Source organism: Aquarana catesbeiana, linkage group LG02 (genome assembly GCF_042186555.1).
Source record: "Aquarana catesbeiana isolate 2022-GZ linkage group LG02, ASM4218655v1, whole genome shotgun sequence".
Lineage (NCBI taxonomy): Eukaryota > Metazoa > Chordata > Amphibia > Anura > Ranidae > Aquarana > Aquarana catesbeiana.
The window spans coordinates 381,687,828-381,706,339 of NC_133325.1; the positions used below are offsets into that span (position 1 = coordinate 381,687,828).

Genomic DNA, 18,512 nt, shown 5'->3' on the forward strand with positions numbered 1-18,512 from the left:
CTGTTGAATCTGAAATTATTATTTCAGATACAACATTATAAACTTCAAACAATGACTGATTTAGGCACACATTTCATACAAAGCCAACATACAGGAACACAGATGGCCACTCTTCTGAAGATTTTGCCACCATCTCCCACATTTTTCATTAGCAAAATTTTAATTCATTAGAACTTGTACAGTATTCATATGATAAAGCAAAATTATAAAAATGTTAGGTAGTAAAATTTTAACACAAGGTAATGTAATTATATTTTCTTTCAGTTCTTATCTCGAATCACAGTGCTGCTTATAATAATTGTGAGTTCCATGTTCTCTGGCCATTTAGGAAAAATTGAACTGGATTCTGTTACGCTTGCTTCATCTGTAAGTATTCATGTTTTTTACAATTTATCTTTTTTTCTGCTAAAGAAGGTCTTCATTTTAATTAGGTAATATGATGACAAGCAATGTAATTATTTTATGCAAATCTCATTATCTATATATAATATTACTAATATATCAGTAAATACTCTAGTTTTTCCACCTTCGGTATCGTGGCAGCATATTTGCCTGTACCTGTCCTCTAATAATTAGTACCGTAAGTAGTTTTTGTTTTTTAGAAACTGATTTTTTTTAACAAAATCTCAAATTTTCTACATACACTTTTTGTGGAGCATTTGTAGTGTTTATAAGGGTACCCTGAAATGTGTACTCTGCGGGTTTTGAATAAATAAATGGAGAGCAGGGGGTTACATTGGTTACTCAGACCCTGATACAAAGATCATGACCACACATATTTGAAAAGGAGGAAAAAATGCACTGTATTATTATGCAATATTATTACAACATTGCATTGTGTTTTATTGTAAAGTCCCCAATTGTGTCTAATCACATTTACAGCTCCTCTACGTTGTATAGTATAAGTCTATATGGTTCACCAATCTCTTTTACTTACAGGTTATAAATATAATTGGTGTATCAATTGGTTCTGGAATGAGTTCTGGGTGTGATACCCTGATGTCCCAGGTATTTTTTTGTTTTTTTACATGTTTTTTACCAATATATTCTATGACTCTTTAGCCAAATATGTATATTGGAAAACCAAGATTACCTGTCTGATCATTTGTTCTGGTTTTCTCTAAATTAAGGCTGTAGTTAGGCACTATGTTGTGCTAGGCACATCTAAATGAGGAGGCTTTTGTGTACAAATAAATGTTTTATGGTTATTTTGGTAAAAATGACTGTTAGAATGCAAAGAATGATCTGCTTTTCATTCAAAATCCATTATCAGCTTTTCACACCACCAAGGAATGGTGATGGTTTAGGGTGCATTTACAGCTGCCAGTGCACCCTGCTGGCGATTACATGTAACAACTCTAGTGGGGGTACCTGCGATTAATTGCAAGTAGATTGCCCCACTGAAAACAATGGGAGGCTGCTGGCTCTCGCAGCTAATTATGCTCACTCATATGTAATCTCTCATGATGCAATCACATGGGAGTGATTGGCCCTGGGCGCAGGCAGTCTGCGTCCAGGGCCGATCACTCACATGTGATCACAGCATGAGAGATTACATGCGAGTTGATGCGATTAGGTGCAAGAGCGAACAGCCTCCCATGGCATTCAATGGGTCAGGCTATTTGCAGCTAATAGCAGGAACCCCGACTGGGGTTCTCGCATGTAATCGCTGGCAGGGTGCATTTGCGATTGTAAATGCAACCTTATCGCTTGCTGAAATATAAAAAGCCTTAGAAATCCACTCAACACCTTGACTAGTCTTATTCTTTATTTTTTCATACTGCGATCTGCAATTGGTCAAAGGTGTGAATGGTGCGAATGGCATGAATGGTATGAATGGTGATGGATTGTATGCGTTTTATGAGATATTTGGTAATTTGGTTGTAATTTGGCTGTTTAATAGGGATGAGTCCGATGTTCGAGTCGAGCGTAAGTTCAACTCGAACATCGGGTGTTTGCCTGTTCGCTGAACAGCGAACACCATTAAAGTCTATGGGACACTAACATTAAAAATTAAAAGTGCTCATTTTAAAGGCTTATATGCAAGTTATTGTCATAAAAAGTGTTTGGAGACCTGGGTCCTGCCCCAGGGGACATGTATCAATGCAAAAAAATGTTTAAAAAACGTCAGTTTTTTTCAGGAGCAGTGATTTTTTTAATGCTTAAAGTGAAACAATAAAAATGAAATATTTCTTTAAATATCGTGCCTGGGGGGTGTCTATAGTATTACTGTAAAGTGGTGCATTTTTCCCGTGTTTAGAACAGTACCACAGCACACAAATGACATTCTAAAGGAAAAATTGTCATTTAAAACTGATCGCGGCTGTAATGAATTGTCGGGTCTCGGCAATATAGATAAAACTCATTGAAAAAAAGAGCATGGGCTTCCCCCCCTCCCCAGTCCATTACCAGGCCCTTTTGGTCTGGTATTAATATTAAGGGGAACCCCGAACCAAAATTTAAAAAAAAATTGCATGGGGGTCCCCCTAAAATTCATACCAGGCCCTTCAGGTCTGATATGGAAATTAAGGAGAACCCTGCGCCAAATTTTAAATAAATGGCGTAGGGATCCCCCCAAAATCTATACTATACTTGTGGTATGGGTTTTAAGCGGAACCCTGCGCCAAAATGTAAAAAAAATGGCGTAGTGGTCCCCCGAAATACATACCAGACCCTTATCCGAGTACGCAACCCGGCAGGCCGTAGGAAAAGAGCAAGAGCGCCCCCCTCCTGAACTGTATCAGGCCACATGCCCTCAACATGGGGAGGGTGCTTTGGGATCTGAAAAGCCGCAACTGTTTCGCCTCCATGGGAGGCTCCCACCGACTGACGCTTCTTCTCTGTGACAGTTCTTTTATAGCTGAGAGCGGGGCCACCCGGTGACGTAAACAGGTGACCCCGCCCCCTCTGACGTCACAGGGGCTTCCCCGTTGCTTCCCCGTGGCATCAGAGGGGGGCGGGGTGACCCATTTACGGCCCCGCCCTCAGCTATGTAAGAACTGTCACAGAGAAGAAGCGTCAGTCAGCGGGAGCCTCCCATGAAGGCGGAACGGTTGCGGCTTTTTCTTTTTCGGTCCGTCGGGCGTCGTGAATTTACATCGCGGGACATTTTTATTTTTTTATATTTTAATAAAGGACTTGTCCCAAGATGTCTCTTGTCTTTACCATTTTTGACACTTTTTTGTGAAATGGTAGAGGTAAAATGTGACCCCATTACCAATTCACGTAGGGGGGGATGCTGGTGGTCCCCTTGTTAAGGGGGGCTTCCAGATTACGATAAGCCCCCCATCCGCATATCTCCACAACCACCAGGCAAGGGTTGTGGGGATGAGGCCCTGGTCAGACCCCAAAGCACCCTCCCCATGTTGAGGACATGTAGCCTTATACGGTTCAGGAGGAGGGGGGCGCTCTCTCTCATCCCCCCTCTTTTCCTGCGGCCTACCAGGTTGCATGCTCAGATAAGGGTCTGGTATGGATTTTGGGTGGGGACTCCTACGCCATTTTTTTTTAAATTTTGGACCTGGGTTCCCCTTAAAATCCATACCAAACCTGAAGGGTCTGGTATGGATTTTGTGGGGGACCCCTACGCCATTTTTTTAAATTTGGCGCAGGGTTCCTCTTAATTTACATATCAGACCTGAAGGGCCTGGTATGAATTTTAGGGGGACCCCCACGCAATTTTCTTTAAAATTTTCTTTTGGGGTTCCCCTTAATATTAATACCAGGCCCAAAGGGCCTGGTAATGGACTGGGGGGGAACCCATGCTCTTTTTTCAATGAGTTTTATCCATATTGCCGAGACCTGACAATTCATTACAGCCGCGATTTAAGCATTAAAAAAATCACTGCTCCCGAAAAAACGTCCGTTTTAAAAAAAAAATATTTGCATTGATACAGTTAGTCGATAGTTGTATTTGACACAAAAGATAAAGGCCTAAATTTAGATATTTAGATTACTCAAATTATCCAACAGTTTTACAACCCCCTCTGTAACTGTCATCCCCCCAGTCTATAGCTCTCCCTCTGTCTTATCCCACTAACTATTCTAGTTTTATCACCATTGTCATGCACATGCATTCCTTATTCCTCAGAGATTGTCCTTTTGCTAAATCCTTTTGAATTAGTACTGCTCAGACCATGAACAAGGTGAGAAATCTATATTAGTACAAATAAATAAAGTATCATGGACATCCTGTCAGGACTCAATTAGCTGTTTACAGCTCTGCAAAGGCCTGTGTGCTGTCCTTAAGTTGAGATAACAGGCTCTTTTGAAGTGTGTAGAAAGTTAAAGTGTTACTAAATCCAGGACTCTGCATTCACTATATCTGGTCTTCTACAGTACACAGAACATGAAAATGAAAATATTTTAGTAAATATAAACTGCTAAATACCTTTTCTCATCAGCAGTATATAGCAGTCTTGTGACTTCTATCAGTGCTTGGATAAAGTTTGTAGGAGGAGTTTTTATACTGCACTGGCTGACTTATCAGGATGCAGGACCCCTGACCCCCTGTCTGGACTGTGTTGATTGGCCCTGTGCTGATCACCTGCACTCTCTCAAGAAAAAAAGACTCTAGTAATGCTGTACACACTAAACTAAGCATGTGTAGCCTGACTCCAGTAACTCTGTCTTATCTGGACATGTTTTGGAGACAGTGCAAGAAGGGGAGGATCTGTGCATACAGGATCAAACAGCTTTTTTACACAATGCAGAGAATTAACCCCTTAGGTTCCACAGTGAGTATAACAAGCATGCTTTACTGCATATATAGACTGATTTTCCTGTTGTGAGTTTAGTGACACTTTAAGGCTATGAATTCCATGAATTGAAGGAAGAGGGAGGGGATAAGATCTCTGGGCTATTCTCATGACAAACATGGCTGAGACCTGAATAAAATGGATGTGGCCTACAGCTTTTCATGGGCTCAATGCGCACAACCATTACAGTGCTCTTCTCTTAGTTTGCTTCTGCTTTTCTTACTGTTCTATTGCAATCCTGGAAGAATGGTGTGCATTGAATTCCTGTGCCTGTCCACCTGAAACAAAGCGTGCAAGTTGGGCTGCTGGTCAGGAGTCACAGATGAGGCTTGCTTTGATACTTTGGACTCCAGCAGCAGCTTCTTCCCTGATTTAGTTTTAGAGCTTACTGTAATGGATGGGCCTTCAGTTTGCTGAGGCCCTTTAAAGTTTCCCTCCAGCTTCCCTGGCAACAGTTTTTGTAATGCTTTTAGGACTTCAGCTGTTAGGTCGGATGCAGTCTCTCTGTTAGGGCATTGTGCCCTGAAATGTTCAGCTTTCCCACAACGATAACATCCTCCTGGGGGTGATAACATGTCCTCTTGTTTGGTTCCTTTCTCTGAAGTTAGAATGGACACAATCTGCTTAAAATCTGTCAGTGATTTTTGCATGCTTGCATGGGCCTCCATTACCTGCATCATGGTTTGTTGCATTTTCAACTGTGCCTGTGCCACCTGGGTCGACAAATTGGGTGGTGCTGATTTCATTGAAGCTCTGGAGTTAGATGTGGTCGGCTGTTCAGCTTCTAACTCCATCGTTGACTTGTTATCATCATTTGATAAACATCCACCTCTTTGAGCCAATCATGCAGAGACTTCCTCTTTCTTATAGCGTTAGTAAACCGTGCCAAGTATAAAAAAAAATCCCCTGATAGGCAATGGCATAATGTGCTAGTATGCATCGCATACTAGCACATTATAAAATATCTTGGAATGAAGCCCTCCAGCGACGCGCTGTCACCACTGACAAGGCTTCCATGTTCCCCCGATCTTCCTTCCGGGTTCTCGAGCTCCGGCTGTGTGAGTGGCCGAGACGGTAATGACATCACTCTCGTGCATGTGTACAGGAGCCCTTGGCTCCGGCACGAAGCTCTAAAGTTCCGGCACAGTATGCCGAACCTTCAGAGTGCATGCGCTCGTAACGTCACTGGCTGCATCCAGTGTAAATATCTCCTAAATACCACAAGTTTAGGAGTTATTCACTGTACCTACAGGTAAGCCCTATTATAGGCTTACCTGTGGGTACAATGTAGAAAAAAGAATTTACTACCGCTTACTTGCTTGGAGTATCTTATTCCTATTTCTTCTTGTCTAACAAAGCCTCCTCCTCTCTAATTTCCTTCCCTAGTTTCATATAGGTGGGAGAAGATCTAAATGTATGTCCCAATGGTGTAGAGAGTAGATAAAAAAAGCATTCCAAGATCACAGGAACGCTAGTAAAATCTTACTACTCCCACTCGTGAATCTTCAGATAATAGAATGTGACTGTTATCCACCATCAGCCAGCATGCATGCTCCTTATATACAGACCCATAATAATTCTTATAGCACTTTATAAATTAGGTTTCAATGGTAGTCTATCCAATTGCCCCAGGTGTAGATGGATCCAAGTTGTGCTACAATTCCAGCAGATGTAAGGGATCAGAAAGACAAAACAAGGGCTTCCATAGTGCAGTAATTTATGAAATTTTCATAAAAACATAATAAAAACGACTTACAGTGTATATGAAAGTTAGAGACTCAATCAAGCATCAAAGGTGTACCAAGATGGCCGACTTCCGGTTTGGACAGAGCATGATGTTTGTGGGCTTTCTTAGCTTTAGCTCTTCTCCTGCTGGCCAAAAGAGACTGGTGCAGCATAGCATCAGTATCTCAGTTGAAGGAGAGAAGAATAAAAGGTGCCGCCAGTTTACACAGAGCAGGGATCTCCATCTCCCGCTTACCCGACATGGCCGAGTGACATACGAAGTCCTGCCTCCTGTAATAAGGAAGGTGGAATGGAGCGCTGGCAGGAGCGACTGGTGAAATAAATAATTAAGTGGTAGTAATAGATAAAACAAGCGTGGTGGAAGTCCAGTTTTGATTTGAAGGAAGTTAGTCCATTTTCCTTTCTGGAATCAGACCTATGTTAAAGGTTCTGGTTGAAGTTTATGTGACCATAAACTGTTTTAAGGCTATATATCTATATATCCATATAATTTTAGATATTCACTAATTCAGTGGGTATACTTACAAATATACGTTATGACAATCTAGCTGGCCACAAAAGTCAATTATACTTTATGACAATCTAATTGGTCACAGAAAAAAATCCTATTAAGGAATTATATTTGAAAAAATTATATTTGAGAAAATTATATAGAAAAAATATATAAGAAAAATTAATATCATTATTGTATATAATTACGAATTTTAATCAATATATAAGTGTTGTTGTTAATTTGTTATTCTACGGGCAGCTTTATTGTAAATATTTTCGGGTAAGGACAAAAACACTGATTTTGAGGTGTTTAAAAAGCACATCCGCATCCGTGCATAGAGAGAACCTCCGCATGCGCACACAAGTACCTACAGGAGAGAGGGATGGTTGCAGGGCAGGCATGTACTAAAAGCACATGTATGTACATGGGGGTAATGGGGATAAAGTTATGGGGGAGGTGAGGGGTGAGGTGGAGGGACAGGGGAGGGGTTGGGGGGGTTGAAAGGAGTGGATTTGGAAAGGAAGGGGTGTGGAGTTTAGCTGGCAAATTAGGTGAGCATTGATGTCAAGTTGTAGAGAGTAGTTTAAATTACAATGAAAATGTCTTTTTGTGCCATTATATATTAATAGATTGAATGAATTTCGTTTCCCTCATTTAGGCCCCCAGGTTCTAAAACTATCTAATGTGTAGATCCAGAAAGTTTCCCTTTCACACAAACACTTGATGCGTTCAGCTGGAGGGAAACTACCCAGAATGGTCTCTATGGCCCAGACCTGTAGGCCATTAGTGGAGCCCTTATGGAATTCAGTAAAATGTCTAGGGATGGTGAGGTCACTATTGCCTTCCATCGAACATCTGCGTTCCCCAAACATTTTTCGTAGGGTTCTGGTAGTGCAGCCTACATAAAGCAGGCCGCATGGGCAGGAGAGACAATATATAACAAATTCTGTTGAGCGGTTAAAAAATTTGCCAAGGGGGTATGTTTTGCCTTTGGTGGTAAAATGTTTCTGTCTGTGTTGGACAAATTTACAGGTCAAACAATTAAACTTACGGCATTGGTATATCCCCTTTATGTCTAATGCCCCGTACACACGGTTGGACATTGATCCGACATTCCGACAACAAAATCCTAGGATTTTTTCCAACGGATGTTGGCTCAAACTTGTCTTGCATACACACGGTCACACAAAGTTGTCGGAAAATCCGATCATTCTGAACGCGGTGACGTAAAACACCTACGTCGGGACTATAAACGGGGCAGTAGCCAATAGCTTTCATCTCTTTATTTATTCTGAGCATGCGTGGCACTTTGTGTGTCGGATTTGTGTACACACGATCGGAATTTCCGACAACGGATTTTGTTGACGGAAAATTTTATAGCCTGCTCTCAAACTTTGTGTGTCGGAAAATCCGATGGAAAATGTGTGATGGAGCCCACACACGGTCAGAATTTCCGACAACAAGGTCCTATCACACATTTTCCGTCGGAAAATCCAGCCGTGTGTACAGGGCATAAGAAAGTGGGGGTAGATTTGTTTAGTTAATTTGGGTTTACAAGGTTTCAATTTGCTGGGTGCTATTTTACTTTTTCTGTATTGGGCCTTTCTGTATGTGATTTTTGGTAAATTTTAGAGGTGGGGATCCTCATGTTTGTGAAAGACGTGTTCCATCTTTTTATGCTGTGTGTGGAACTGGGTGATGAATCTGGGTGTCTGGGAAGATGTAGTGGGTTGGTGGTGATTGGGACTGGGTGCTTCGCTCAGAAAATTGTTATAGGCACCCTCAATTAGAGGGGCAGGGTAGCCCTTATCGAGAAACTTCTTCTTGAAGAGATCACTTTGTTCATTATAGTCCTCTGTGCGGGTGCAGTTGTATTTTAACCGACAAAATTGACCTTTGGGTATATTAGAAATCCATCGGTTTCGTGTAGTTCTTAGCATGGATAATGTTGTCAGTATGGCTGAGTTCTAAATCTAAAAAGGCTAAAGTGTCAGGATCGCAGACTGAGGTAAAGGATAGGCCTAGATTGTTGGTATTACAGTACACACAAATATTGTATTGCTTCTAGTCCATTATCATGGGGAATGGATGTATATAAAGAGCAAATGTCGAGGGATAGCCACAGATAGGTGGATTCCCAATGGTAATTTTGCAGGGTGTTTAGTAAGTGGGTACCATCACGGATATATGCTGGTAAATTTTGAGCTAATGGTTGCAGAAAGTGGTCGATATACATAGAGAAGGGGTTGGTGGCACTGTCCATGGCTGCCACAATGGGGCGTCCAGGGGGATCGGTCAGACTTTTATGAATTTTAGGGAGGTGGTAAAAATATGGTGTGTTGTAATTTTCACCTTTGAGAAAAGTGGCTTCAGGTTTGCCAATGATTCAGTTTTTGATGGCGTTTTCAACCAACATGTGGGCTTCAGAGGTGAAGAGGGTCACGGGGGAGTCTAGTATAGGTGTTATTATCAGCCAGAAGTCTGTGGGCTTCTTTTACATAAGTGTCCCTATTTTGAATGACAGTTCCTCTTCTTAGTCTGCTGTTTTGATAATTATGTCCGTGTTTTCCGTTCCGGGTCTTGAGGCATGCCCTTTCTGGCGCTGAGAGGTTATGTTTATGTATGAGGGTAGGAGTCTGATTGCACATGCGTTTAATCTCAGAGAAGACAACTTGGTAAAAGCTGTGTATATATGGGCCTTTGACATGGGTGGGGTTGAAGATGGATTTTGGTCGAAAAGAAGTATGTTGAACAGGTGGAGAAGTGGAGAGATGTTGAGTTAAGTATAGTGAGTGAGTGTCATCGGTCTCTTCAGTGTATAAGTCCTCAAGATGGGCTAGACATGAAACATCCAGTTCGGGATCGGTAGTGGACTCCTCAACGGATTCAACTGGTTTGGAATCACCGGTTAGATTTTTTGCAGTTTACAAATCGAGTGAAGGGGTTTGGGTGGGCTGAGGGGGGAAAACTGAGGCCTTTACTTAGTAGTGAAGTGTCCTCCAGGCTAAGTGGGGGTGTGGAAAGATTAAACATTTTTATAGTTTGGGAAGTTTCCCTTTTCTCTTTTTGTCTTCTTCTCCCCCCACATCTGCCTCTTCTTCTAGCTTTCATTTTTGTGTAGGTTGGGGAGCTTTTACTAAAAAAGAAGGGTCTAAAGTAGATATGTCTAATGTATCAATGCTCAAAGGATCAATATGCGATGTTGTGGGGGGCTGGTCCATAACCCCGTAAGATGATCTGGGGGTCTGGGTGTCTTTTGTTTCTGGGGGGAGGGAGTTTGGATTAGTGTGCCTAGGGGTAGTGGGAATGGCTGGAACATGAACAATAGATTCAGTTTTAGAGAGAGGTGCTTTACTAGTGGTAGTGTTAGCACGTTTTTGTGTTCTGCGTCTTCTGGGTTTTGGATGGGCAATCAAGGTTCTGTCTGTGTAGAAGATGGTGGGGTATTCCACTGCGTATTGGCATGAAGCAGGGGAGTAGGGCATGGTTGTGGTGGTCTATGTGATAAATTATTCTGAATGGGCCCCCAATAATTTTGGGGCCTGGGTGGTCGCATGTATGCTGACCAAGTGGATGCATGGGATGGAGTAGGGGCGGTATGCTGGGGGCTGTTTTTGACTTCCAGTTGAAAACTTTGAATGATGTGTAGTCATCGACATCATGCCTCATTTTGTTTAGTTTTACTTTGATTAAAAGATCCTCATCTTTTTTAGTTTTTCTTCAGGATATTGAGCCAAGTTGTGGGCTCTAAGTATGTGGATGTGCGTCTCGACCTTTTCCATCAGCACTTTGATGTTGTCCTCTCTTTGCTCTATAATAATATCGATCCATTTTTGTGAGCAAAAATCAGACACATATTCCCATTCCTTTTGCTGCTCTGGTGTAAGGAAGGAACATCTGTGTTTAATTCTGAGGCCTCTTGGAATAATTTTAGAGAGCTGATATCTGAGTAAAACAAATTTATCCCACCATTGCTGGTTAAGGGAAATAATAGTATCCTCTATTTTCCAAAACAAGGCACAACATTTACCATATGATGCTTGATTAACAGTGGCATGAGGGTTAAAAAAGTCTGTTGGAAACAGCAAATAGAGGTTTTCTAAATAGTCTTGTCTGACCTCCTCTAGGGCCAGTATTAGTTCCATTTCTGGGTGGCGGAGATAATCCTTGTGTAAACAAGGATAAAGAATCCTTATCCCAATATGTAGTGGAAGAGAACCAAAAATAGAAAGTAGAAATAATGATAGAAAAAAATAATAATAGCAATAATAATGAAAATAATAATAATAAAAATTGATTGAGAGTGAAAGAAGGGGGGAGACTTGGGTAAGGAGTAGTGTATAATAAAAATCAATTAAACTAAAATACAAATAAACATATATTCAATGGAGTGATTTAAATTCAAAAGAACATGCTACATTGAGGGTGGCACTAAATGCTGTTGATAAGGGGATAGGGGTAAGGGGTTCCTGGGATGGGAGGATAGCCAGTTCAGTTAAAAGTAAATTAGGTTAAAAAATAGGATTTTTACTACAGCTTACCTGTAAAATACTTTTCTTGGAGTACATCATGGGACACAGACCCTAGTAATTACTTAATGGGTTACAGGTGTTGACACTGGTATACCCAATCAAGGAAGTTCACTCCCTCTATAACCCCTCCTCCTTCCAGGAGCACATCAGTTTTTGCAGCAAAGTAATATACATAAATCCCAAAAGAGGAGAGGGACCTCTGTGTCCCATGATGTACTCAAAGAAAAGGATTTTACAGGTAAGCTGTAATAAAAATCCTATTTTCTTTCTCGTACATCATGGGACACAGAGCCTAATTACCTAATGGGACATCCCATAGCAATGCTACTTTAGGGGAGGGAGAGACAACCTGCAGGGTACCCCCAGACTTGAGGACTTATACTGCTGCCTGCAACACACTGCGCCAAAAGTCGATATCCTCATACCTCCTTACATCCACCTGATAACATTTTTGTGAATGTATGCACTGAAGACCAAGTTGCAGCCTTACAGATCTGAGCCATGGAGGCCTGGTGACGCCCTGCCCAAGAAGCACTAACCGCCCTGGTAGAGTGCGCCTTAACTTGAAAAGGGGGAATCTTACCCCTTGAATTATAAGTTTGAATTATAACTTGCCAAAAATCCACTTAGCGACAGTGGATTTCGACGCTGCCTGTCCTCTCTTAGGACCCTCTGGCAGAATAAATAAGACATCAGTCTTACGAATCTGAGCAGTTGCCTTTAAATAGATTTTCACTGCTCTCACCACATCAAGAAAATGTAGTGTCTTTTCTTCCCTGGAACATGGTTTTGGAAAAAAACGATGGCAGGACAATATCTTGGTTCAGGTGAAAACCTGAAACCACTTTTGGCAAAAAGCCTGGACGAGGGCATAAAACCACTCTGTCCTCATGAAAAATCAAATATGGCTCTTTACAAGAAAGAGCAGCCAATTCCGAAACCCTCTTTGCTGAGGCTTTAGCAACCAAAAAATACCAGCTTCCTTGTCAGAAGGACTAAGGGAATATACTGTATCGGTTCAAATGGCTGTTTTTGTAACACTGACAAAACTACGTTCAAGTCCCAAGAGCTTAAAGGTGATTTAACTGGCGGATTAATCCGCATCACCCCTTGCATAAAACCCCGGACTAAGGATGTGTAGCAAGCGGTCCTTGAAATAAAATCGACAAGGCTGAGACTTGGCCCTTAATAGTACTCAAGACCAACTTCATCTCTATGCCTAATTGTAGAAAGGCAAGAATTCTGCCTATGATATATCTCCGAGGGTGCTAACCCTTGGATTCACACCAGGAAACCTAAGCCTTCCATACTCTATAATGTATAGTTCTGGAAGCTGGTTTGCATTAATCAAAGTAGAGATAACTGACCCGAAAAGCCAACGTTTCTTCAGAATGTGGGTTTCAATAACCAGGCCGTTAAATTTAGCATTCGTAAAGTAGGATGGAATATCGGCCCCTGTGAGAACAGGTCTGGCCTTAGTAGAAGGGACCATGGATCCTCCACTGCCATCTTTATGATTTCTGCATACCATGACCTTCTGGGCCATACTGGTGCTGCCCGAATTACTGGTTTTCTTTCCAGCTTGATCCTGCAAAGAAGTTGAGGCAGCAATTGAATAGGGGGAAATGCATAGATCAGTGAGAACTGATCCCATGGTATCACCAACGCATCTGTTCTGCATGCGAATAGATCCTTTGTTCTGGACACAAAGTTGATCAACTTTATGTTGAACTGGACGCTAGAAGATCTACGTCCGGAGTCCCCCATCTTTGACAAACAGCCCGAAAATATGTCAGGGTGAAGAAACCATTCCCCTGGGAATAATCTGCTGGCAACTTAAGTAGTCCGCCTGCCAATTCTCTATTCCCAGAATGAAGACTGCCAATAGGTAAGGAATATTTCTTTCTGCCCAAGTTAGAATATGTTTCACCTCTCTCTGCACTGAGAGACTCTTGGTGCCCCCTCTGGTGATTTATATAGGCCACAGCCATGGCATTGACGGATTGGATCCTGACAGGACAATCCTTAAACCTGGAAATCCAGGCTTTCAGAGCCAGACGCACTGCCCGAATCTCTAGGATGTTGATGGGCAAGGCTCTTTTGGTTCTTGAACACTGTCCTTCGACAGTTGTCTTCTCTGTTGTTACCACTTTCCAGATAACTGGTCTGAAGGATTTACCTTTTAGCAGATTCTTTAGTAACCACCAATTGAAGCTTTGGAATACCCTCGGGGACAGCCGCATTGCCAAGTCCAAAGCTTTTATCATTTTGTTCCAAGCAAATAGAATACCGTTTTGCAACAGTCTTGAACGGAACTGGGCATATGGAACTACAAACATCTTTACTAACAACTTCATGCAAAGGCGAATGGAGGGATCTCCTTTTGACCTGACCATCCGCACCAACTCTCTTATGGGTTTGTTTTTTTGCCTTGGCAAGAACACCTTGTTCTGGGCTGTATCTATGATCAGACCCAAATACTCCAGCTTTTTTAGCAGCTTTAGGGGAGACTTCACTAGGTTGAGAACGCAACCCAGACTTTTCCAGGTAACTGGTTGTAATGCGTACACCTTACTCCGAACACCAATTGGTCTATTAGCAATAGATCATCTAGGTATGCCAAGACTTTTTATGCCCTGTGCCCTAAACCTGGCTAGAGGTGGGGCTAGCACTTTTGTGAACATTCGGGGTGCTGTAGCTGGCCCGAAGGGCAAGGCTACAAACTGAAATGCTGTTCTACTTCGAACCACAGAAACCTTTGTGAGCAGGAAATATATGGACATGCAGATATGCATCCCTGATGCCAATAGAAGCCAGAAGTTTTCCTCCTTGTAGGATAGAAACTACTGACCTGATCGACTCCATAAAAAGGAGCGGATCTTCAGGAACTGATTCAGAGTCTTTTAGATCTAGAATGGATCTGTTGAATTTCTGCGTGGATCTGTACATGTACAGGAAATGCATGAAAAAGGCAGTGAAGGTTTTAAGGAACCTAAGAAGAAACAGAACTACCAGCTGACTCTACTAGAGGTAGCTTGAAAGAGGCATGAACCATCTCTGTAAGAGATTTGTACCAGCAATCTCTCAGATTGCGAGGCTGAAAAAAGGTTCAACTCCAGTTGTCTCCTCCACAGAGGAGTAATCGGTTTGCTTTTCTTCCTGATCACCTGAGGGTAACCCCTCATCCTCTACCCACTGTTCCCTTGATAAGGGATCTAAGGTGGGGGAGGGGGATCTAATGCGCTTCCTATCCTTGGATAACTGATGCGGTTAAAGTCACTAATTTTCCTTCTAAGCCCTGCAGGGTGGAGGAAAAATGCATTTTCAATCATGTCTACAGGGGCTGAATATTTTCTCTTCTAGAGTCTGACGGTGGAGGCCGTCACCACTGCCTAGAGGCAGCTGCCTCTGGCACAGGGGAAGGAGTCTGTTTAAATAAAAGGACGTTTATACCTTCTTTTGGGCAAAAGAGTACCTTTCCTGCTAGAAATCATTTGGATGTACTGTATTTGACCAAATTCTCCCCAAATAGTCACTCCCCATGAAAAGAGAAACTAGTCAGAAGCTTTTCTTGCAAGATGCTTCAGCTGACCAACTCTTTAACCACAGGGTCCTACGCATGTGTTTTAGCACAAGCGCAAGACGGGACGCTTGGTGGATAGAGTCTTTTATGGCGTCTATGGCAAAACATAGCGCCTTTGGTAGTTCTGCTAACTCATGGGCCTGTTGTGCAAGGACCTCCCTAAGGGCCTCTTTGAACTGGTCCTTTAGGGACTGACAGATGCCTATTGCAGCGACTGAGAAATGGCACCTGCCAGGAAAAAGAGGATTTTAACAAAAATTCCAACTTCTTATCTGTTGGATCCTTAAGCATTCGTGCATTGTCTACTGGACAAGCTAAATTTTTATTGATGCTGGAAATCGCAGCGTCTACTGCTGGTACTTTCCATCTTTTGTGAATTTCTCCTCCATGGGATAGAGAACCGAAAACTTTCAGCTAACTCTGTTAGGGGTAGCATGAAAGTAGAGCGAACCATTTCCGTAAGGATGTACCTCAGATTGTCAAGCTGAAACATCAACTGTTGTTTCCTCCGTAGAGGAATAATCGGCTTGTTTTTCCTCTCGATCCTCTGAGGGTAGTACCTCATCCTGTCCCCACTGTTCCCTTGGTAAAGGGTTTGGAGTGGGAGAGAGGGATCTAGCACGCTTCCTATCCCCTTGGATGGAGGATGCGATTAAAGCAGCTAATCTTCCTTCTAAGCCCTGTAGGGCAGAGGAAAATGCATCTTCAGTCACATATACAGGGGCTGAAGTGTGAGAAGCAGTTGCACCACCAATCGGTTCCAAAGACCCACCCTGGCTTGCCATATCTGGTATCTCCAGAGAGGATGACAGTGTAGAGGCATGGCTGGAGTTCCCAGTGCCTGGGGATGGAACTTTTGGTGCCTTAGAAGTAACCTTGGAAGCCATAGTGCTAAGCACAAAAGCAGAGGCACTCTAAGAAATGTTCTATTTGCTGAGCAATAGTAGGAAAAACAATGGCAGCATAGATTAATCTGATGCTAAACAATAATGTCTATTCCTGTACTGGAAATGCCTGTCTACACCCCTCACGTGCTCCAGCGTTCCTTGCTTCAGCTGCTCTGGTAGACACATTTAGTTATCAGAGCATCAGCTTTTAAGCCCTCTCAGGTGTAAACCTGATTGCCTGTGCGCCGTGTGCTTTCACAAGGATGCTAAGTCTGCACACGGCGCCTGACTGCTTTAGCCATGCCCCTTCCCTCGACCCTCCCTCCTCCTCCTTTCAAAAGTAAAACCTCAGCCCGCGTGCGCGGACACCACAGGATTCGGGTCTGAGACACAGAGCAGAAGGAGGAGAGGAGGCTGCAGCTGCCATGCGGCCTTACTGTCCTCTCTTTAAGAAAGGCTGGTTTCTTTTGCATAGGAAAGTAAAAAATGTTTAGCCAAGAAAGCTTCCCCGCACCCCTCGAGGGGGGGTAGGGGTTATGTGGGTGGGCGGGGGGTAGTCTTACTCCCTCTAGAGGAGACTTTAAGGCATTACAATGTTACATATGGAAGAAAAGACATAGGTGGACTCTGCAGTTCCTAAGCTTTTCTCTTACCTTTTCCTTGCTGCAGGATACTGCTGAAAACAGACAGATCCCAACTTCACCCATCATGGTGGGCAGCGTAGTTAAACCTTCAAAGACCGGGTCCCTTTTAATAGGGGTTCCACTCCTTTGGACCTGTATAGCACCCCTCAGGACAACTTTAAGTAATGTAGCAAGACCAAAAAGAGTCCTGGTTCCTAGGGTACAGCCCTCAAAGAGAAGCGTTACAGGCAAAACCTCATTCTTCTATGCGAGGCCTGGGTACCATCATGTGGCCGCAGTGGCGTGGATGGATCCGGTTGTGGAAGTTTTTTAAATCCAGTTTTTTGGATCCCTAGTGGAGCTCCTCAGAGCACATCTTCACTCATGACCAACACCTTAGACACTGGTAAAAAAACTGATGTGCTCCAGGAAGGAGGAGGGATTATATAGGGAGTGAACTTCCTTGATTGGGTATACCAGTGTATACCCAGTAATGTATGATAAAGAAATACAATTAAACAGTCTTTTAGAATAATAGTAACAGTTTTTCACGTGTGCACCATTTGTACTAGCTCAACATGGGCTTCAAAAAATGCAATAAGGAGGGTGGAATGGAGCACTGGCAGGAGCCACTGGTGAAATAAATAAATAAGTGGTAGTAATAGATAAAACAAGGGTGGTGGAAGTCCATTTTCCTCTTTGGATCCAGACCTATGTTAAATGTTCTGGTTAAAGTTAGGAGCGGCAGCCGGCTCAGAAGAGCAGAAGTAACTCTATGATAACAAGAGAAGAGGGGAGAAAGAGTCTCGCCACTCTAAACGTAATAAATAATGTAGAAAAAGAGCTTTAATATGCTTAAAAAACACACTCACATTCTGGCAGTGTTAAACAGGCATTTGGGTGAGAAGTTTGTTCTCTCAGCTGTGCTGGATGCTCCCTCGGTTTCCTGGCTGGTCAGTAGTGATGATGAAACAGTCCCCAGCCGCTGTACCGACTCCTATGATGGACATCATACTGGTCCAATGCTGGGATGTGTGACGTCCATCACAGGAATCGGTCCAGGAGGTGGGACCTAATGTGACAACGGCCGCACTGGGTAAGCGGGAGATCCCCGCTCTGTGTAAGCCAGCAACTCTCCTCTCTCCCCATGCACTGGCAAGGCTGCGCTGATGGGCACTGCTGTCTAAACAAGCTGCATTGATGGGCACAGGTAAAGCTGAGCTGATGGGATGGGCACTGATGAGGCTGCATTTATGGGCACTGGTGAGGCTGCATTTATGGGCAATGGTGAGGCTGCAGTGATGGGTACTGATCAGGCTGCATTGATGGGCACCCCCAGGCCTAAGGCTGCCAGCCCTCCCCTGCCCTGTACCATGTGATAGCTGTGACCAATCACAGTAGTAAACATAGTTTCATGAATTAAACCTTTGAACAGTCTTACTGATTGCATATTACAGTGATTATCAAATCCAAAAAATCCCAATCACCTCCCCAGATCATTGCAGTGTCACTATGGTAACTCTGGTGATAGTATGTAAAAAAAATGTAAAAAAAAAAAGATTTGAAAAATTGTAAAAAAAAATACAAATTAGGCTATGAAATACCACACATGCAGTATTGTCATATTCGGGAGGAGTAGCAGAATGTGCTTTAGGGTTTAATTCTAAGTACACCTATGTTGTATATTAGAAATATCTTATTAATAAAGTTTGTGTAAAAAATACATTTTCATTTTTTTTCTTGTATTTTCCAAAAACTTGTAAAAAATGACATTTTCAAATGACTCACTATGCCTTTCAGAATATACCTTGGAGTGTTTGTTTTTCAAAATGGGGTCATTTTGTGCGTGTTTGCACTGACCGGGTTGCTCTAGGGCCTCCAAAAATGTGAT

General features: G+C 42.7%; 1 protein-coding gene across 1 annotated transcript in view; it reads left to right on the forward strand.

Moving 5' to 3' along the window:
- Nucleotides 1-18,512, forward strand: part of LOC141128078 (multidrug and toxin extrusion protein 2-like) — a 214,359-nt gene that overhangs the window by 46,974 nt on the left and 148,873 nt on the right. Inside the window, exons 2-3 of the mRNA XM_073615143.1 lie at nt 265-366; nt 940-1,008. Of these exons, the coding sequence (XP_073471244.1) occupies nt 265-366; nt 940-1,008 (171 nt within the window). The remainder of the gene's footprint in view (nt 1-264; nt 367-939; nt 1,009-18,512) is intronic.